The sequence below is a fragment of the Gavia stellata genome, chromosome 2, assembly GCF_030936135.1.
Source record: "Gavia stellata isolate bGavSte3 chromosome 2, bGavSte3.hap2, whole genome shotgun sequence".
In the NCBI taxonomy this organism is placed as follows: domain Eukaryota; kingdom Metazoa; phylum Chordata; class Aves; order Gaviiformes; family Gaviidae; genus Gavia; species Gavia stellata.
Window position 1 is genome coordinate 77,865,840 of NC_082595.1, and position 22,755 is coordinate 77,888,594.

At 37.5% G+C, this 22,755-nt stretch overlaps 1 protein-coding gene across 1 annotated transcript in view; it reads left to right on the top strand.

The window, feature by feature from the left end:
• COL12A1 (collagen type XII alpha 1 chain) overlaps nucleotides 1–22,755 on the top strand; it is a 100,554-nt gene that overhangs the window by 21,882 nt on the left and 55,917 nt on the right. Inside the window, exons 13-24 of the mRNA XM_059835443.1 lie at nucleotides 8,685–8,954; nucleotides 10,815–11,081; nucleotides 13,362–13,554; nucleotides 14,282–14,403; nucleotides 17,039–17,188; nucleotides 17,274–17,393; nucleotides 17,938–18,102; nucleotides 18,293–18,439; nucleotides 19,091–19,230; nucleotides 20,438–20,567; nucleotides 21,629–21,774; nucleotides 22,039–22,168. Coding sequence (XP_059691426.1) covers nucleotides 8,685–8,954; nucleotides 10,815–11,081; nucleotides 13,362–13,554; nucleotides 14,282–14,403; nucleotides 17,039–17,188; nucleotides 17,274–17,393; nucleotides 17,938–18,102; nucleotides 18,293–18,439; nucleotides 19,091–19,230; nucleotides 20,438–20,567; nucleotides 21,629–21,774; nucleotides 22,039–22,168 — 1,980 coding nt within the window. The remainder of the gene's footprint in view (nucleotides 1–8,684; nucleotides 8,955–10,814; nucleotides 11,082–13,361; nucleotides 13,555–14,281; nucleotides 14,404–17,038; nucleotides 17,189–17,273; nucleotides 17,394–17,937; nucleotides 18,103–18,292; nucleotides 18,440–19,090; nucleotides 19,231–20,437; nucleotides 20,568–21,628; nucleotides 21,775–22,038; nucleotides 22,169–22,755) is intronic.

The window sequence follows — 22,755 nt, forward strand, 5'->3', positions numbered from 1 at the left end:
TGGACTTTCTGCAGTGATAAATTGTCAATAAGAAGAGTCAAAAAATTTGAAAGGATAGTTGACTATAGCTCAGGAATGGGTTTATATGCAACCAGATGAAGTTTAAAATGAATGTTGCACTTAAAAGGACACAGAAGCATTCCTGTAAGAGGTTTTACTCTTATGTCAAAAATTCTGTGACAGATTTTGTCGTGTGATAAATACAAATAAATGAGCATCCTGTCACTTAACTGAATTACTTTTTATTCGGTTTCTCAGCTGGGAGAAAACCAAATTAAAAATTACTTTTATCATTTTGACAGGTTTAGCTTTGTAACTCAAACACATACCCTTTGAAGATTCAGCTGGCTTTGAAAATCCTATCAGGGTGCTCTACAGAAAACATTACTCTTCACATTAAAGCTGTCTATTAAATTTTTCTTCGTTAGATAAAATGTTAGTAAGAGCATATACAGATGTCAGTCATTACTGGATGATCAAAGGTAAAGAATAGAATACAAATTTCTGTTTGCATGGCAGCAGTGGCCTAAATCATGATGTTTCTTCATGGAACATCCACTGTGTATTTTAATAATCAGGATATCTGCAGTTTCATGAGGTAATAAAAATACTTGAATTAGGCCAAAACTCTTTGGACATCGTCCACAGATATTTTAAAAGACTCTCTGACTAATGGTATGAAAGGTTCTCAAAATATCTGTTGAAGAACATATAAGACAGTATTTCAGTGCATGGTACTGTCTTAACTCATTGAAGGATAAAAAGACAAAACTTTTGAGGAAAAACAGACAACTGAGAATAAAAGGGTTGCAATTTTGGAACTGAAAGGTACCATTCAAACTTCAAAGCTTAGTACAGAAATTTACTTGAAAAAAGAAGTCATGCTGCCTGTGAAGCTAAAATAAATATGGTTGAACTCAGCTGAAAAGTTGCACAGGTCAGTAAAGTGAATACTTGACTAACTATTAGCTGAAATAACTTGTCTGACTGAGGCTGGGAATGGGACAGATCTTAACTCCCGGAGAAATAAACTTATCAACAGTAATGACAAAAAAGCTGTGAAAGGAAGCATAAAAAAGTGTCTAGTATTTCAGTTAGTTTTTCTGTGAGCCATGATGTCTGAAAGACAAAATAGTGCTGTGTGTGTTTTTCATTGCCAACAGCACTGAAGTACTGAGCACTTAAGTATTTTCCTGTATCAGGAATCCCAGTGGGGTTTACTTGATGTCTTCACCATATGAATTCTCACCAAACCTATTCAGTCAGTGATGCCATAGTTGCTGGCCACTTCAGTTCATCATTATATCAAGAGCTAGGCTTGAGATTGCTTTTCAAACTGGGACAGTTGTTAGTTTATGGTATTGATACATAGTCTAAGACAAATCAGGGGTGTAGTGAACATGTCAGTACTAATAGGGAAGTGAGAAAAGAGGAGCTGGATACAGTAGCTTCTCCAGCTATTGTATAGTCAAGTGGTAGGAAATAAAAAATCCAAGCTTTCAGATGTTTATGGAATTTTACTGAGTCACTAAATGGTCCCCTGTGACTAAGGGTGTAGACAAACATTCTTACTGCCTTCAGTAATGATATATTTTGCTCTGCATGTAGTAGGAGAACTCACATGGGCAGTTACCGTATCTCAGTTGCAAGGGTAGCCTTCAGCAGAGAGAGAAAAACTGATAATTTTTTGGACTGCTCTAACATGATCGGCAAGAATGTGTCTGCCCAGGCATTCATTGAAAGTCCTTCAGTTATGTATGTTATCTCCAAAGTAGTTTGGAGCAGTTACAAATTTCTCTCGGCAGTTCCTCCTCTTCCTCTGCTTTGCTCTGCACAGCAGTTTTTCAGCGTTTAGAAGTGGCTTGTTTGTTTCAGGATACTTGGGAAAATCAATCCACACAAATCCAGCAATCATTCTGTGTACTTGATATCATTTAGGAGACTCTCTGCTTCTCCTTTTGTTTTTCTTTTTGCTAAGTATATGCTTGCCCTTATTGTTTCTCCACGTAAAACAGAGAGGGCAAATATTCCCCCAAGTAACTGTAGGTAATTTCTTCTATAAATTGTTTGCATAGCTATCTGGTCCAGCCCAAAGATAAACACATGCCAGAGGATCAGAATTTTATGACCTGTTCACAGACAAGACAGTAGAGAGTTTAACAAATTTAACAAACAGAAAATTTCTCATTTTTGAGGGTACTGTTCTATACCATACAGATAATTGTTATTCAGAGAGAATGGGTTTATTTCTTTTTTGTGTTTGCGGAGCGGGAAAAGGGAAACAATGTTTTTGCCCCTTGGTTGAAGGAATGTGCTTTCCTTCTTCAGTAATCCAGGTTTTAAGAAATTTATAGTGCTCTGATCTTTTATACAGCCTCTTTCAGTCACTGGCTGATTTTGTCTGCAGTTATGAAGTACCATCCAGAGGTGAAAGTTCTGGAGCTTTATATTTCATACTGCATTAAACATAACTGCATGTGCAAAATATGTGCTGTAGAAAACTCTCCACTTTTATCCTCTCACTTTCAAAAGTGCATGGTGATCCATCACTAGGCAGCTTTGGTTGGAGCCCTTCTATAAAGGTGCCATGGAAAAATTTTCCTCAGACACATTTTGTTGGCTGTGATTGCCCTCAGCTCACACAAAGTCATGGAAACTGCTAAAGTAAATTAAATCAGTGCAGGCTGCCATTTGCCGTGTGGTGGAACAAGGCTTGTGACAGCTAGGGGAACTAAACAAATTAGCACTGATGGTTATATTTGATGATACATAACACAGATTGAAGAACAAGCAAGAAATACCCACAGGAATGCCTTAGGGAAAAGTCTCCCTCTTATCCCCAAACACCCCAAACAAAGCATTTGGCTTTCAATTTTTTGGGGGATTATGTGATCTTACGCCAGAAATCATACACCAGAAATAAAATACAATGATAAACATGATGAGGGTGGTGTGTGTAAATGCAACAGACAGCGAGCGGTTTGCGAGAGCTACTGTTTTTCTAATCTGTTTTTTAATAAGAAAGGTGGTTGTAAGAATTTGGTTTTCTGACGAAAGGCATGCTGTCACATGAAAAGAACATACTATACATTAATTGCTAAATAGATTAACTTTCATAATTTACAGTTGTTTTAAAGAGAAACAAATTAATTGCTAGATTAAGCAATCTACACAGAAATGTTTAATCCTAATGAATGTCTGAAAAGTTTGAAAGCTGCAGATCTATTTTATGAGTGTCCTTTTGCTGGCAGTTATATATTTTTCAGAACAGCTTTAAGAATATTTCAGTTACTGACTGTAAGCAGTTTTTAATACTTTTAAATACGAATTTCAGAGAAATTTAGAAAAAACGGCTTTTTTTTTTTTTTTTTTTTCAGAAAAAGATTCAGTGGTCAGATTCCGATCTTGCTTGCACTGAGAAATTTTAAAGTATATCCGTTTATATCAGTGAAGTTCCTAGACTAGAAACGCTGTTGGTGTAAATGGATGTAGTTCTTTTGAAATAAATGAGACTGCTAGTGTACATTAGCAGAGATGTTATCCCATTTTATTTCTTACCTTTGTACATTTTAGAATAAACAACAAGAGGTGTAGTGTATTATATTCAGGAGATAAATTTGAGACATAATTGTGTCATAGTCTCTTCCCCTTTAGAAAGAGAATCTTTATGTTTCAGTGATAATAGGGCCCAGTCCTGCCATCCCGTTTGACAGGGTAGCTATTTGTGCTGTAAGAATTGGGCTGTACTAAAGCAATATATTAAAAAAAGTTGTCATGACTGAGTCACTTTTCAGTTTTAAGTTATTTTCTGTTGTATAGGTTTCTTAGCGCTTAGGTTTTGGGATTTTGGGTGGGTGGGCTCTTTTTTTTGGCCAAAAAAAGGATGGTAGTTCTTTGGTAAGTAAATGATGTCTTTTTGCTGTTTCTATAGTAACATAAGAATGCTTTAGAAATGAATGACCTCCTACAGGCAGAATAGTATAAATTCAAGTGACATTTTCTTACAATGAGGTTTTTAGTATATCACAGGGACTTTACATAATGTTCAGACTGCTTAGTGCTGCTTCCATCCTGACAGAAACAAGGACTCAGTGTCCTCAGGAGATTTAATGCTGTTTCATGAGAGTAGTGTTAACTGATTAACTGTTGGAAAAGACAGATAAAATATTAAAGGGACTGAGTATGATTTCTTGGTGGCTCTATCCTAGAGCAGGGACTCAGGAGTGCTCTGACCAAAGTCCTTCTGTTTTGGGTCAGAACTCTCCCGGTTTGCATCTTCTTACCTTTCTGCATTCCTGGTAGCAGAAGAGCAAGAAACCTGCTCTAACAGGGACAAGTGAGCATTCCCTTCATGTAGCAAGTCCTTGACTCTCCCTTGCGCCATGTCCATATCCCCTCTCTATGTACCTGAGGGCTGGTACTCCAGGAATAACCAACTACTTTGTGGCACCGAGGGAAGGATATCAGCTGACCAAAGTGACTGCCTCCTCCAGTGCTGAGGAGGGTTTGGCCATTAGAGTAAAACCTTAGAGTGATTCTGCTATCATCTCATCTGATGCATGCACTTGGATCCTTGGCTGCGGTGACCTAGCCTACTGACTTAATAGGATACTCCTGACATATCCCATTGTAAACAAGGCAGGACTCAGGCTATAAAATTTTGGTATATGCCTCTGCAAGAGAAGGCTTATTTATTTATGATTCTGACCTTTTAGGATGCTGGCTTAGATCAATCCTATGTTTAACTTAAATGAAACATGGCTCTGCATGAAATTTACTGCTTGCAGGTTGATTTTGAAAGCTGGTTTTAAGAGAACATACAGAAAATTTTTTAAATTTTGGGCCCAAACTGCAGGTACAACTCCCACTGAAATCAGCTGGAGTTGTGTAAATGTTTCTGAGGGGAAAGGCCATTTGAATAAGGCCATTTGATTTTTATGAATGCCCACATTTTAATTTTAGCTGATTCACAGTCTTGTGTTCAGTAACAACAGTGATTGCTGGAGAGCTATGGGAAGTCCGTCAAGTGGACCCAGGGAAACCGCTTTAATATTATGTCATGTCTCTGGCATATTATAGTGGAAAATCTTAATATGGAAACTGGACATTGCAGAAGTCCAGAACTGGGTGTAAAAGCACCCGAATGAAAGTTATGAAGTTAATTTTTGAGAGTGTGTCTGCACTGAGTGATGGTAGAGACGTACAAGGGACTGTAGGCAGCCTGCAGCTCTGAGCTAAAGACAGCCTAAGAGAATCTGATAGCCTGAAACTGGTGACTGGCTTGCTCGCCCAGGGGTTTGACCTGTCCGTGCAAGCACTTCATTTTACTGTGTATGTATGTACTCACCATGGCTTACAGCTGTGCTTACACCAGCTGGTTTGGTGCTCCGGAGCATCATAGGACCTAATGCCTGTTAAGGGATAATTTTCAAAAACCAACTGCTTCCTCACTTGCTGATGACTTGGGGGCTGTATGAAGCGATGGGTGTACTTTAACTTCCATTTCAAGTCAGGAAAAAACAGGAGTCTTTTGACTGTTAACTACTTGCGAGCCAGTCAGCCAACACTTTTCTTTCTTACACTGTGCATTGTCTTTCCACACTCCTTATCCATGCTATTTAAACAAGCAGGCAAGAAGCAGGTGTACAACAAGCATTTCTGAACGCGTGCACTAAAGAACAGAATGACTGCTTAGGTGCCACAGTTGTAGATTTTTTCTTTTGTGAAGCGTAATCAAGGTAACTAGGTATTTTGTTTTAATCCAAGGGAAAAATATCTCATAGGTCTAATTGCATGTTTGCTAGTCACTACATTATACCAGTGTTATTGTGGAGCATAAATATGTATCTTGACTCTGAGTATAGCAGCTTAGATAATACTTGATGGAATCCTAATAATTTAAGACTTACAGTTGGACTGCATCTTAAACACAGCTGCTCCCCTAATACAAAAACACTTGTGGGAGATCCAGTGAAGCAGAAAAAAGTTGTCAGTGAACTTCCACCTCACACATGAGGTGCAAATCAAGTTAGTGTGTTATGTTAAAGAAATGTTCTCGGTTGCAGTGTAACATATAAAAAGTCTAATTTCCTTTAGTAGGTAAGTTGTCTTGTCAGCAGTTTCCAACTATTTGAAGTAAAAATTTTCCATTTAGTTCTAGTGGTTTGGTTGGAATCCCAGTCCCTTTTCCCTCTCTTACCTTGCCTTATAAAAAAGACATTTAGTTCCAAAGGTTATTTCTTTCAGAACCAACATGTTACAGTTACTGGTGTTCATTACAGTCCATTCCAAACAAATTATTTTCCTCTGTTATTTAATGACCTCAATAATGACTTAATCAATAACGGTTTTAAATATGCAGTTATTTTTGCAGTGTTTCCAACATGTATCATTAGCTGTAGCGTCCAAGAGTAGACTTGCAAAAAAATTGTGCTGTGGTAGCAGATACTTTAATACTGAAATCATGTTGTGGCAGAGCCATGTTTTAAAGTAGCCAAAATAAAGTTACTTGTATATTTATATTACATTAAAATATGGAAAGAAAGGCTTTTATTGTGAGACATCTGTGCATTCTATCAAGTTAGGTTTTCCATATTTTTTCCATTTGGATTGCCTTAATATTTTTTTTATTGTATGAAAAAGCCAAGATTTGGGAGAAGAAGCTTAAGAGCAGACAGAAAAATTGGTGTAATTTACTTTTGAAGGCAAATCTTTTTTTCAGGCTTCCAGGAAAATTGGTCTTTGGAGTTTAGATTCTGCCCTGGCTTTCATTTAATGCAGTCACTGAATTCAGTGAGACTGCAGGAAGCATGAGCTGAATCAGGCCTTTTCAATATAACTTTTTCATTATATGCAACTGCTATTGTTGTGAAATGGTAAACAAGTGAACTTTACCAAAACCTTTGTATCTTAACCTTTTTCTGAAGAGAAGATGCCATAAATTGTGGTGATTTATATTGTGAGGCTAAAAATTAGTTTGAAGAGTAAAATTGTAAGAACTGATGCAGACTTAGGATGCAAAAAGAATGGCCTCCAGAAGAACATGATGGACTGTCCCAAGGTTGTGAATTAAAATCAGAAAAACCCCACAACACAAAGGAATTCTATTACATGCTCTACTAGCTATGTTTGAGAGTCAGCTTCGTGATTGGAGTGGTACCCTCTGATTCTGTAATCTGTGTAGATGATGAATCTTTACTCTAAGCATTTTTTTCAGATAGGTTGATATTAATTTCCATTCATCATTAAGCCAAGTGGGATTCATTGGCTCAGTTTTAATGAAGTTGTGCTGGCAATGAGATAGTTCCAAAGTGAGGCCTTCCTACAGGTAGTTCTGTTTGCTCCTGTGGGATTATGTTTGGAAATATTGCAGGTTTGTGGTGGAAGTGAAAGACAAATGAATATGAAAAGTGAAAACACAGTATACGACTGAGCAACTTGTTGCTCAGTCTTGGAGTGAAACTGCTTCAGGCTTCTGAAAACAGCGAGGTCTGTTCTTGCAATAAGCCTAAGCAGTGGAAATTGGATGGGTACTGAATTTCTTTGTGTTCAAAGAATTTTGACTCTAGTCCTGTGGTTGCTGTGGTATAATATAGGGATATATTTCTACCAGTGCAAGTAAAACTTAACTGTGATGCCATGAGGCCACCTCAAGTGTTTAAGTCCTCTTGCTAAGCAGTCTTTCAGGAATGTCCTGTAGGCCACAGCGCATAGACACCAAAGAATCAAGCTTTTCTGTGTGTATGTGGATCTGGTTTTGTAGATCCTTTTTGCAGATTTGCTACAGTGAGGCCATTGCATTAAAGCCACCAGTCAGCGCTCCTTTCCTGCCATCAAAAGCCAGCCGCTGCAATAGGAAAATTGAACATATGTTATAAACGTATGTTAAACATTAAACAGAGGCACTTCTTTCATTGCACCACTTTAGACCAATGAGCTCCATTTTTAAGCGGTGGAATTACTCTGGTGTGTTAGGTGAGACTCATGCACCCAGCTGACAACTGGATTTCACAGACTAACGAGCTGTTTCCTTCGTTCCAAGCTGGCTGGAACAAACTACAGGGAGGAAAGAGGTACAAGTCTTATGAGTGGAAAGATAGAGACTGTTTTCTACTGTAACTGCTGCATGAAGTAAACACACTGCAAATTAGTTGTAAACATAAAATTAAATAGCTGATAGATCTGGTTAGTGGTAGTCTGGAAGATAATAATAGTACTATTAAATCAGAAGATAAGGTTGTCAGAGAAAGGACTGTTTCACTCAAGTAAAAGTCTCCTTTATTTACCCCCCAGAAAAAAGTTACACACATGAGGATGAAGATGAATTAATGAAATAAAATTATTTGCTTGAGAGTTAAAATCTACCTAAATGAGCTGCAGCACATTTAAGCACTGGCTTCGTTCCAAGTCTTTGATTAATGCCATTTTTATTTTGCATATTCTAAAGCATAAATGCTAAGTGTCTTGTGTGGTAAGGGATAGGATCATTCATAATCTAAAGTTAGCTTTAAGCATTTTGTTGAAAAATCCATCAATTTTCTCTTGGAACTACAAATATATGTTATTGAAACTAACATTGATGGGAATTTGATTTTGCTCTTATGATGATTTTACTTTTCCATTTGTACTTTGCTAACGTTTGCTATTTGTATTTTAGAGACAATTTTCTGTTTTCTTTCTTGCAGAACGTGGTTCACCACGTAATTTGGTTACCACAGACATAACTGACACTACAGTTGGGTTATCATGGACACCAGCTCCAGGAGCAGTTAATGATTATAGGATAGTATGGAAATCACTTTATGATGATACAATGGGAGAGAAGAACGTCCCTGGAAATACAGTGGATGCTGTGCTAGAAAGCTTGGAGCCAGAGACTAAATACAGGATTTCAGTATATGCAACCTACAGCAGTGGAGAGGGAGACCCAGTAGAAGGAGAGGCTTTTACTGACGGTGAGTGCAGTACAATATTACCACCATTTGTAACATTCTGTTCTTGATGAAATTATCATATTTTAAAGAAAACAGACCTTATTTTTCTTCACCTTTTTTTTCTGAAAAGTCCCCCCAAACCAAAATGCCACCTCAGATCAGTCAATTCTGGCTTTTTGTTTGGCCATTAGAAAAAAGGAAAATCTATTCTATGTCATGTAGGTTTGGATTCAGCAAGAATTACTTCTACCTCAAGATATGATTTTGTCTGTAAATTACTCTGAAGCTAGCCTTTCATAGATTTGGTGTGACTGCTGGAAATCAGGAGGAAAAAAATGTTATGGATAGAGTAAAGAAGAAAGGTGGGGTAAATTCCCACAGAATCAATGAATTTCCTTTCCAAGCTATTGCCCTTTCCAGTCTTCACAGTCCTCAAACTGAGGCTCGCTGAGTGATTTTGATGTTTGTTATTTACCTTTCCTGAGAGTCTTCTTTTTTCTTATTTGATAAACATTATGTACTATTAGTCAAAGCAGGCTCAAGCCTCTCCTGCAGTGTAGGCAAAGTAAAAAACACTGAGAGGCCAGGGCTAGCTTGTTGCTGTACAGCAAGAACTGGCAAGTAGAGGAGACAGAATGAATGAAGGATGCACTGGATCAGCCTTGATGTTTCTGTTGTTTGCCTGAAGGGGCCATGTGAAGACAAAGACTGAGGGAGTGCTCTGGGCAAGCATCATGTATGTTTACACGTTCTTGTACTCTTTCCTAAGCATCTGGTTTGACTAGTTGGAGACAGGCTGCTGAACTACATTAACCTTTGTCCTAGACCTGGTATAGTTGCTCTTAAGGTCTCGCAGGAGTAGTGGTTGCTGCCACTACTGTTCCACATCTTTCTTTCTTCAAGAACAGCAGTATTACCTGTCCAGCCTTTTCCAGATTAAGTAGGCAGTTTAGCCATATCATTTGTTGCTTCTCTCAATGTGCTGCCTGAGGGAACTTGCTGTCAGGCCTATCAACAGACCCAGACCTGAGACTGACTAATATTGCATCTTTCTGTTGCAAACACAATTAGAAATTCTCAGTTCCTAGGACCAGGAGAGGATACAGTAGCCTGCAAAGCTTACCTTACCATGTGATGAAATACTGACTAATTCTGGCATGCCAAGAAGGTTCAGTTTTGCCAAAACCTAGATGGCTTATTCCAGCTGACAGCCAGCATTACATACTTTTCAGTTCACTTCACATCATTTGTAACATTTGTGCAGTCTGGAAAATACCTCTTAAAAGCCTGCAATTTGTAGAGAAAATGCTTTATTAGTCCATGTGCTTATTTCAGCACATATACTGTCCTGCAAATAGTGGTGAGTGATTTTCCAAGCATTTGGAAAGTCACTCACCGTTATTTGCAGGATAGTTTGTATGGAGCCCAACACCCAGCAGTTTAGGTATTTACTAGTACCTAATCAGATCTGTAAACTCAAAACTTAGAAAATCTTAACTCTATAGGACATTGTGTTCATAAAAACCCAATGGCTTTATAATTTATCACTTTCATTTGAGAGTGCTGAATCCATTACTTAACAGATTCCCGAAAAGTGTGACTAAATAAAACTCCCAATTATGCTGTGTCATCATGGAATTTATACTTCACTCTTTTTTTCTCTGTAGTGGAAAGCACACTTACGCTTGTTTAGTCCATTACAATTAAAAAATAATTTAACAATGGTCTGTGAGAGTCCCCTGTGTCTTCCCCACATTCAAATACAGTAATTTTAAAGAGGGCATTTTTTTTTAATACAGCAGAATGAATTTTGTAGGCATGCATTTGAACATATCTTTATGTGACAAAGTAAACATTTATCTGTATTTTTACACTGAAAAGTGTCACCAGATGCCAGGACTGTGACAGTAGACAATGAGACAGAAAATACAATGAGAGTTACATGGCAGCCTTCACCTGGGAAAGTCTTGTCTTATCGTGTGTACTACCGACCACGCAATGGAGGAAGACAGATGTTTGGAAGAGTAAATGCTCCTGCTACAAGCATAGTGTTAAAGCGACTTAAGCCACGAACTACGTATGACCTTAGTGTTGTTCCAATTTATGATTTTGGACAAGGAAAATCAAGAAAAGCAGAGGGAACAACAGGTATGTGTCACAAATTTGTACAGGATTTGATAATTAAAGTTTTGTGCTTAAAACTAATAATCATGATGTGTAGAAAAGTACCGTGGAGTCTGCCAAGATCATGAATTAACAGGCCAATTGAAGAAAATGCTAGAGGTTGAGAGGAGAGTTTGATTTGTTGGAAACTTCACTATGGCATCGCCTGAGCACAGCTTTTTGCTGTTGATATTGAGGGTGTAAATATGGTGTAAATTCTGGTTGAAAATACTGGACTTGTTTTGAAACACTGTCATCAGAAGTTAAAACACGGTGTTTTGTGAGGAAGACAGTATATCAACAGACTACTTAATCAAGTGTTGTCAGTTGTTTCATAATTTGCCTTTTGGTCCTGGGTATTGATTAAATAGATACCCAGCATCCTGTTACTTAGATTTGTCTTATTTGGTCACCGTATTTTCTGTGGAAAACCTGAGGTGATAAAAAGTGGGATTAGATGATTTTGAAGAGTCATCAGTGGAAGCCTGACCTCAGAGACCACGGTCTTTTGGACAAGCTGTCTTCTCTCTCAGAAACTGAAACTCTAAAACATTTATTAAGTCCTGGTGAGGGGATTTTTGCAGTAAAAGCAAAACTCATTTTCTACTCTGCCTTTAGTATGTATCTGATGCTGGTCTTTCATTTTGTAAGGAAATGTTCTCTTGCTATCCAGATCAAATCAACCAGATTTGGAGTCAGTTTTCTGCTTCCATAGATACAGAGCCGTTATCAAAAGAGAATTTTTTTCAAGATGTTTTTGTCCATGTGGGACTAGTGCCTTTCACTGAAGTACACTGTAAATACTTTATGCCATTCTGTTCTCTGAACATATGGCATATTGAATGATGACAGGAAGTAAGAAACAAGTCTCCTAACACCTCATTAGCACCTCAGTTACTGAAGGAAGATTTCTTTTTAAATTAAAATGTGGTTGATGTAGAGGAGTCATGAAAACTTGATCAGCTCTTGACCAACACCTAGTTTTTCTATCTTGAAAATTATACTGAGATAAATCTCAGATCATCCAGCTGCTTTTGATTTTTGACCTGTTCATCTTGACATGGATACGCCTCTCTGCTTTCAGTGTAAATAATTGTGATGGCAATCACTCTCTGGAAGCAAGTGAAGCCTGAGTGATCTTGTTAGTTGAACCTGTCATTATAATTCAGGGAGGAGTATCATGGGAGAGGCTGTATTTTTCCTTGTGAGTGAGAGTGTATCTACTGTTTCTTAGTAGAATTCACAATCTGAGGACATTTATGATCTTTCAGCTATAGTTAGACAATTGCATTAGCACAGGGATAAGACAAACTTTTTTTTTTCCCCTCCACCTTTTCTTTCCAAAGCTATAGTGGTGACTCTGTTTACTCTAATTCCCATTTTTGCAACTTTGAGATTACGCTGCTGTAGTATTTTCTACGACTGTACTTTAGATTTACACGAAAGTGATGCAGAAGCTAGCAGCAGGCTTGTTAACCACTTTGTCTCTGAGGACTGACCTGCACTGTGTAGTCATTAGTCTTCAAAGGAAGCTGCTCTCGACCTAAAAACTTCAAGCTGTTTGGCTGGCACTCCTCTGGAAAATTGTTTTTTGACATACTGCCACACACGTGAAGTTGCTTGAGCTGCCAGGTCCTGAGCATGTAAAGGGAGAGGACTATTGGCAGGACCTTTTCTACAAAAGGGTCCTTGCTTCCACCCTCTCCAGGCTGGAGACCCAGGGGTCTGAGGAAGCAGCTTGAGAAGTGATATTGGTGACTGAGTATTGGCTGGGTATGACTTTTCCCTGCAGTAAATTCTGATTTTTTCAGTGTTGGTTTGAAAGGAAGCTGCTTCTGTTTCTTTCTTTTGGTCTATATGGCTCACCTTCTTGTTGCCATTTAAAAGAGAGGGATAGTCTATAACTAATAGAGAGAAAGACTGACGGTGGTTAGTCTACCTATTGTCAACATTTATTGTAAGATCAGATGGATGTTTAAGATAGGTGAGATGAATTGCTAGCTATCCCGCAGTCCGTTGACTATAGAGGGAGCCTTGATAACAAACTGAGCCCACATACCTATTGGTTAGATAGCTAAAATTATGTGAAGTGAATCTCACCTTTCACCTCTTGATACTTGTCTTTATGTCAAAGGAAAGGCACAAAGAGTTTAGGGCTGCCACTAATACTGGATTTGCATATAGATTTTACATAAAAGTATACGTGTTGATTTTTTTTTTTCCATAACCAGACCTGATTTAAATCCTTTTTTTCCATCCTCAAAGCCTCTCCCTTTAAGCCACCTCGAAATCTGAGAACTTCTGATTCAACTATGTCAAGTTTCCGAGTAACCTGGGAGCCAGCCCCAGGGCGAGTGAAGGGGTACAAAGTAACTTTCCACCCTACTGAAGATGATGGGAGTCTTGGAGAATTAATAGTGGGGCCGTACGACAGCACAGTGGTATTGGAGGAGCTTAGGTATGGATAACAATTCATGTCTTTTTCTTTTTTTTTTTTTTAAATAACTTTAGCTTAGTGTTTTGTTTAATCATGATCTGGGATTGAAATGCCTGGCAAAATCTACTGTAAGTGAGAAAGTAATTTTGTCAATAAGCTATGAGGATCTTGTTATGCAGTCTCTGAAAGGCACCTGGCAGGGCTTTTTCTGAGATTATTCACACCACTTGGGGTGTTCTCACAGGAACTGAAGGAGGCAAAGATGTGGGAAGAGGCTGTGTTCTGCATTTTGCATATAAGAAAGCTAATGGGACACTGGAGAAAGTTGGGATTTCTAAAGTTTCCTCCCAAAAGTTCCTTACCTCATGTTAAAAAAAGCCTAGTTTAGTTCTTGATTTATTTTCTCAGAGAACTGGATTTATAAAGTAGGCTTCAGACCATGTCAAAATCTGTTATGCAAATTTACTAAATATATTTAAAATAGGATCATTAATTAATTATGATATTAGTCTTTATTAGTCTTAAATTTCTTGAATGAAGAAGGCTATAAATTTATGTGTAGAATCTAGAATCAGCTTTTAAATTGTCAAAACTTCACTGTCTTGTGGAAGAGCTCGTCTTTGGGCTTCATGTTTTAGCACCTTCTTTTCCATGGGGGATTTTTTTCTGTGAGGATTTCATAAGTGAAGTGTCAGCATTTAGCTAGCCAAGTGACTTTAGTTACAGTACATTTGTTTAACTATTGCAGGGCAGGAACTACCTATAAGGTAAATGTTTTTGGAATGTTTGAAGGAGGAGAGAGCAGCCCTCTGGTTGGACAAGAGATGACCACCCTTTCAGATACTACTTCGGAGCCATTTTTATCTAGAGGTAAACATGACTGAACTGAAGAAAAGACAGCCTTGGCTTTTGGATAAAAAAAGACCAAAAGTTTACCAGCATTTCCTTATCCTTCTTCTAAAGCACATAAATATTTATTTACAGGATTCAGTATACTCCCTACACTGATGACATAACCTCTGGTCTGAAATGACCACTAAAGTATGCCCCAGTTCATGACTCTAGTCCTCTGCACCCTTTAGATGATCTTACAAAAATGATAACTCAGGCAACCCATGTTTTGCTGATTACTCAAAGCCATCTGTATTGCATTTTCAAGCCATTCACATCTGTGTTAAATCACATAAGGTCAAATTCTTGAACAGAGATCATGGCTCATCTACAGGGGTGTTCACAGGAGTAGAACAAAGAATTTTAAGCAGATCTTTAGCCCTTTGCTTGTCCTTATATGGTGACTTTTCCTTTTAAGACTAAGACGATATAATGAACAAAGATCTGATAGTTGGGAATGTCCCAGTGTTATTGTGTATTATCTGAGATTATACGCAACATAACCATTACTTAGTAATTTTTTTTTACTATAGAAAGAGGAGACTTAGTTCAGAAATGGAACTGCTAAGTGCTTTCCAGTGTCTGTTTGGGAGTTTTTCCCTGTGTAGCTAAACCTTCCAGTCGAAGTTTCTATGAATGTTATGATAGCAGCTCCCTTGTTGTGGTTAATGGGCCTCTGCATGTTAATAGTTGCACCCACCATACTCTCAATTAATATTGGATTAAGAGAGTTTCACGGCTCAGTCCTCCTTCATGGAAAGCATAATGAAGCAGGTCTTTGCTTCTTAATAGCCAAGTATACATGTAGAAGTAAAGATTTTTCTCCTCTGCCATTTCAAGGTTTGCATAACCATCAGAGAGAACTTGGTGAGGAGAAAGAACCTAACTGCAAGGGCCTGTCAGAGTTAAACAAAAAAAAAAAAAAGTTTCTGACAGTTGACTCTCTATTCTTTTCGCTTAACCTCTTTGATGCCTTGTTTCCGCACTGGACTGTGCAAAAAATATTCACCTCGTGTAACTTTATTGACAACATTTTTAGACACTTCATAATTAATTGCTGTCCCACTCTGTCTAATACAAGAGGGTAAAACTGAGAAAAACTACGTAACAAGTCATCAGTGACATTAGAGTAAAGCTATAATAAGTCTGGCAGAAAAATAATAGCACCAAGAGTGGTTTGTTATATTTTATTACAGCAGCTGTCATTTCTGTCTTCAGTGTTATATTCTTTAAGCTAATTAGTTTTACTAGTGCATGGATTTGAGTCATGGTTAATATGAAAAATGAATTTTATATCTGGGACTGTAAATGTAATAGTACATTATTTATTAATAGGGGAAAAAAATCACCTTAGGTCTGGTGCCTTTGCTAGAGTTTTCCATGTGGGGAACTATGGTAGTTGGAAGAAAAATAAAAGTCAAAATAGTTTAACTTTTATATTGTACATGAAGCTAACTTTAACTTCCATATTGAAGTTATGCATGCAATTTTTTGAACTAACATGGTTTTACTTAAACCTACTCCCAACTGATTTTATTGTCCTGACTAAAGACTAGATCTATATTTTCTATGCAGAAGAGGATCATGCTTTTAACCCCCAGGTACATGGAATAGTTATATTCATGAGTCTGCAGTGTTGGATCAATTATGTGGAACATATATGAAATCACAATATCTTTCAACTGTGATGAGTGTGGCTGATTTTTCTCAATGGGATTTCTTCCATATAAAGACCAGAAGCTCTGATGGCAGGAAGCCAGAAAATTTGCAGCTGGTAACACAATCTACAGGAAAAGAGAGAGAGCAAGGATTATTATTATTTTTTTTTTCAAATGGCTGCGGATAAAATCATTGTGTTTGTCTGTTTTGTATAAATATTTTGTGATTTTCCTTGTGATGAAAACAATATGATGCATATTTTATTCTGTAATTTGTAAACTGAAGATATCTGAAATAACTTTCTACCTTTTCAGAACATTGCAGCTTTATATAAATGTTTGTTCTTGCCCCCTCTCTATCTTTTGACCTTGTTTATGTTTGTGTATCTTCTTTAAATTGTGTCCTTTCTCTTTCCTGAATGAGCAAACTTCTATAGCACCTGTATTACTATGTCTTTTTCCCCTGAAAATGCAGAAATATTATTTATTTGGAAGTGGTTATAATATATGCTATTAATTCCACTATTACATAGTTGAAAATTAAGCAGTAGTTTAGCCAACCATGACAGATTAAAATACTGTAAATTTGGATAAACTGATAATGCTCACTGCCATGTCAATGGTCAGCTTAGTAGTCTTTTACAAAACCTCTGAAATCAAGTTATCGACCATCTTTAAAGACCAAAGCAGATGACATGACAATAGCGAAGAGCACTGGCCTTGGCATAAGCGAAGGCTTATTTATAAAAGGAAACATACATGAAGAAATTTTTACATCTTTTGCCATGGAACCAGTGACTAGTGTGAATAATGTTCACAAATAGGTCATACTTGACAGAGTGCCAGTGAATAAAACTAGAGCTATTTTGGAAGCTAACTCATGACATATGTCATATAAAAGGATGGGGGAAGAAAGCTATCATGCTAAGGCTATATTTTTCTGGTTGATATGGCAGGTTTAGAATGTAGAACCAGAGCAGAAGCTGATATTGTGCTGCTGGTGGACGGCTCATGGAGTATCGGGCGGCCAAATTTTAAAACTGTCAGGAACTTCATTGCCCGTATTGTTGAAGTTTTTGATATTGGTCCTGACAAAGTACAGATTGGTAAGTTCTCATATGTTGGAGGGAAAATGAGGAGTAACTGCTACACAGCCATGTAATAACTGAGTAATGATGGCTCTTTTTCCAGGTCTTGCACAGTATAGTGGAGATCCCAGGACAGAATGGAATCTTAATGCTTACCGAACCAAGCAGGCGTTGTTAGAAGCTGTAGCCAACTTACCATACAAGGGAGGCAATACTCTAACAGGTATGTCACACTGCCAGGATTTTCCTTAAACTCCAATAAAAATAGTTCTAGTAGCTGACCCCAGTATTGTTCAGTGAGCTCAAATTTGTCCATGATGAAAGGGCCTTACAATTCAATTCAGTATGTTTGGAAGAGAACAGGCATAGCCTCTAGACATATAAACTCAGTGGAAATCTGGAGAAAAGTGATGGAGCAGAGCTTCGGTGAAGAGCTTGGGTGGCTGCTGAGCATATGAGAAGAAGAAAAGGCAGTTCCATGTCAGGGTTGGGATGAAGACAAGGTGTGGACCCAGAAGGGTGGCTAGAGGAGATCAGATAGGAGGGTGATGCATAAAACATAAGAGATCAGAGACTTTGAAGGGGCTGAAATAGTATCAGTTACTGTTAAGTCTAGAAGATGGGCTGCAACTAGATTCCGAGTGAAGGAAGTAAATTGTGGAATGAAGTTGTCAGAGTGAAATCACTAGAATGAAATACTCTTCTTTGCCATGAGTACTATGTGGAAATACTTTATAGTGATGGTTACCTTCTTTGTATCATGAAAGGAATGGCCTTGGATTTCATCCTAAAAAACAACTTCAAACAAGATGCAGGCTTAAGGCCCAGAGCTCGCAAAATTGGTGTTCTCATCACTGATGGCAAATCACAAGATGATGTAGTCAACCCTTCAAGAAGACTCAGAGATGAGGGAGTGGAGCTTTATGCAATTGGTAGGTATTATATGAAGAGGTGGCCAGTGCCAGCCCCCTCCTGCCCATCTGTTAAACGCCCAGGGAAGTGGCAATGTACATAAGTACCTAAAAGGTTATTCAAAGAATATGTTTAGGGACTTAAGTTCATGGCATCGTGTTTCATGGCCGTTATTTCTAACAAGTTTTGTTTTCATGTCTTCTCTGTAAGGTATTAAAAATGCAGATGAAAATGAATTGAAGCAGATTGCAACAGATCCAGATGACATCCATGCTTACAATGTTGCAGATTTCTCCTTTCTGGCTAGCATTGTTGATGATGTAACCACGAATCTGTGTAACAGTGTGAAAGGTCCAGGTACATCACATTTTCGATCTAATTCATCCTTTTTCCATTTATGTACTTGCACTGCTAATTCCTTTTTATTACTTACTGGGAACACTGTGTAGCCCTGGGCTGTTTTTTCAGCTGCTGGTGTGAGGAAGTTGTGCAGACCACCTGGACTACCCTGCAGGGGTTCTTCCTTTCTTTTCAACAATGACTGTCTTATACCTAACACAGCATGACATGGCTGGATGTGCCTTCTTTTCTCCCAGAATCAGGAAGTATGTTGCTCATTGTGTCACCTTTTTGCTCATTGTGGCACGTTCTTTGATGATACTCATCCAATAAGGAAAATTTCAGCAGCCCTGCTCAAATATTAATGTCTGACAGCCCAAAAGCAAAGCCTGGCATGGAAAAACAGTAGTGTTAGCTGATGGTTATCCAGTGAAACACTGGTATTGAAGGTAGAGTAGGAATGATCGGGAGCTTGTTTGGTCTTGAGGGTGTGATGGTGAGCTATCTCTTCACACAGTTGTTTTAAGAATTTCTGAGGAAACAGAAGCATAAGCAAGTACCTAAAGTGTTTTGTTTTTTTTTTTAACTAAGCAATTTTTTTTGTCTCATGTTTTTATTCCTGATGATATAAGATAAATTAATAATTTTTTAATTTGCTTCCACTTGTAGGTGATTTGCCACCTCCCTCTAACCTAGTTATTTCAGAAGTGACACCTCGTTCTTTCAGACTGAGATGGAGTCCGCCTCCTGAGAGTGTTGATAGATACAGAGTTGAATATTACCCTACCTCTGGAGGTAGCCCTCAACAGGTTAGTACTGTGTGTTCATCTCTGACATTGTCCATAATAACCTTGGACTTCCACATTACAGTAATGTAATTCAGAAGTTTGTGCTGTTTATGGTATAACAGTAAATGTAAAAAGGCTCCCAAGGACAAGAATATCATGCCTCAGTAAATGATACACAAAATTACAAGAAGTAGGAGCATAAAGATGACTTTGGTTGTTTTAAAATCATGAATCCAGGAGCAAAATATGTTTCTTAAAAACAGTTGACTGGTATTTCTAGTAATTCCTTTATGTTCATATTCCACTGTCATATATTGATTCAAGTAAGTCTGTTGTAGAAGTTTTCTGAGAATACTCATGGGTAGGCTTACTGTCCTTTTAGTACATTTTCATATTAATAGAAAAAAAGACAGTGGGTGATACAGGTTGTGAGTTAGTGCTTAGATTAACATTGTACGACGGTACTTTGAACCTGTGCCTAAGCGTATCCTCCAAACTGTTTAATGCACAGCGTCAAACTTGTCTTGTGGGTTATTACTTCTCTACATAGAGACCCAGTAACTGGCAGCCATTGATCCTAGGCAATCTGAATTGCTCTTCAACCAGACAGAATAGTATTTAGGAGAATGAAGTTAGGTGCCTCTGTGTACCTAACTCTTAACTTCCCATGTCTGAATGTGGTTTTTAAATCTTAACTCAGATTTGACTCATGGAGAATTTATCTTGGTAAACCATGACCTCAGGACTTGGCCTTTGATTAAGGTTGGAGCAGTCATTCCAGTGCACACTGACTTTACAGCTTGACTGCTTGCTGGCATTTCTGTTCTGCAAGATGTTGTTAATGCCATGTGCTGTAACCATTTAGATTATCCTGGGTGTTTAAAACTTTTTTCCAAAGTGGTAACATGTACCCCTGGCACTTCCTTTATGTTGCTAAGTAATATAAAAGTGTAAATCATGTGTGAAAGCAGGGTGCAGAGTGAGTGCTGCTAGATATATCCAGATCTATTGAAAACAAGTGTCTGTCTGAGGTTTCCCTACAGCTTGCTTTGCAAAAATAATGGCATACTGTCAGACAAAATGCATAGAAGGTTAAGACCATACTTATTTTTAGTTCCATATCATTGATTTCTGAAGAGTTTCACAAGGAATGATTTTTTTTTTCTAAGTGATAAGGTTACAAATGCATTTGTTGTACAGTGGTTAACAATGCTTCTCTTTTATGTAGTTTTATGTAAGTAGGATGGAAACAACAACAGTTCTGAAAGATCTGAAACCCGAAACAGAATATGTTGTTAACGTGTTTTCTGTGGTAGAAGATGAAAGCAGCGAACCTCTAATCGGCAGGGAAACAACTTGTAAGTTAGAAATGGAACTTGAATAACGTGTTAACAGCCAGTTTGGCATCTGGGGAACTGTCCAGTAGAACTTTTAGCACTGTGGGCTTTCTTCTTACAGGAAACAAAATTTTTAATTTGAATTACCAAATTGTGTTGTGTTACACTGGTTGTTCAGATCTTGGCTGGAAAACTTTAGCAAAGTGAAACTGCAGTGTGGTGAAAAACATCTGTCCAGCTTCTTTCCAGGCTCATAAAGCATGGCTGTACAAAAGTAGAGCAACAGACATGAATTACAAGACAGAGTTTACAAATTCCTGAAATCTGATCATATACAAATGTGTACTCCTTCATTTTTATGGTAGATAATTAATTCCTGCTACTAGCAGCCAGAATACTATAGAAATTCCTTCTAAATTTGTAAGATTAACAAAAAGTCAGATCAACGCAATTACGTCACTTATATGAGACATAACTTAGCCATGTTTCTACTATTAGCTGTCTACATTATTGATTTTAGGTATATTTATGCTGAATGCAACACAGGGTGACTTTCCTGACTCTTTAAGAATATTGAATGTTAGGTTTTCATTTCACTTCTTTGATTGTTTTGTATTAGGCTTGCCATAAAACCTTAAAGTATGTATGTACATGATTTTTATGAAGTCTGTGGTACTTTTTCATGTTTATTTAATAATTTGAGAAACATAGAAAACAAGAAGGAAGTACAAAAAATCCTTTTACAAGTACAGTTCCCAAACCAGTCATGTTGTTTAGTGTTGGAGCATTCGTGTGAGTTAATGTTGCTTTTCAGAATATTCAAGTGTTCCAGTGCAGACTTGTAACATAGTTTTAGCTGTGTGTATAGCCAATCTGTAGCACTTTCAAAATGTGACGACCATTACCTCATTCTTAAACTAAGCACCACTTAAAATACAACTACTTGAAGATCACCTTTCCACTATCCATAATGTACCCTAATACCCATGTGCAATATTCTCAGTGGTACTACCTGTGAAGTGAAATATGAAAGGTGAAGAAGGTGAAGGAAATAAATTAATATATATTTTTTTATTTGACAGTGCCAATCTCTTCAGTTAGAAACTTGAATGTTTATGACATCGGATCAACTTCCATGCGAGTGAGATGGGAACCTCTCAATGGAGCTACTGGTTATTTGTTAACATATGAACCTGTGAATGCCACAGTCCCAACCACAGAGAAAGAGGTAAGAGAATTTTTCACTTCCTGTACTCTACCAAAAATAAATTAAGAAAAAGTGATAGATTTTCTTGATCTATCATAATAATCAAAAGAGACTGACATGTACCTCTTGAAGTACAGTGAACTTACTGGGATATTGTATACAATTACATCAGTCAGGAAGCTGTAAATATACTGTGAATCCTGCAAACAAAATTCCCTTGAAGTTAAATCATTGCTTGCTTTTCTGCCATTGCTTTCTTCATGGTTTGTTATTTTTCATGTACAGATGCGTGTTGGACCAACAGTGAATGAGGTGCAGCTGGTAGATCTCATCCCCAATACTGAGTACACTTTAACAGCTTATGTATTGTTTGGTGATATCACCAGTGACCCACTGACCACCCAGGAAGTAACATGTATGGACATCTTGATTTTTGCTTTGTTATGACTTCAGCAACATTTATTTTAAATTTTATTTCATGCAACAGTTTTTATATATTCTGTTTTGTTTAGAAGACCATCTTTTCCATGATTTATGCATTTCCTAACACTCATACATTTCCAAAAGACCTTAAATGCAATTTCAGTGGAAAAGGACTAACTATTAAAAGAGGAACAAAAGAGTTTTTTCCTTGAATAATGAAGGAAGTTGGCTTGACAATCTGGAGGTTATAGTGTTTTTAAAAGGTCTCAATTTTGCTTGCATTAGCTTAGAAACGTTGTTCCTGAATTCAGACATTCTCTTAAGTATAGAAAATGCTAAGGAAACATGCCATCTCAAGAAAAAAATTGGCCTAAACATGGCTTCCTTTATTATACCTTTCCTTAAATATCTTTCCTTAAACATTTCCTACTGGTAGAGGCATGTTTCTGGGCTAGATACATGCAGTATGGTTATTCATATGTTCTTAAAAAGTGTTAAACCCTTAATCATACATGAAAAGTGGCTGTTGTCACCAAAAGTTATGGTCTTAAGCACTGATACTTCTAAAAGTATCGTGCT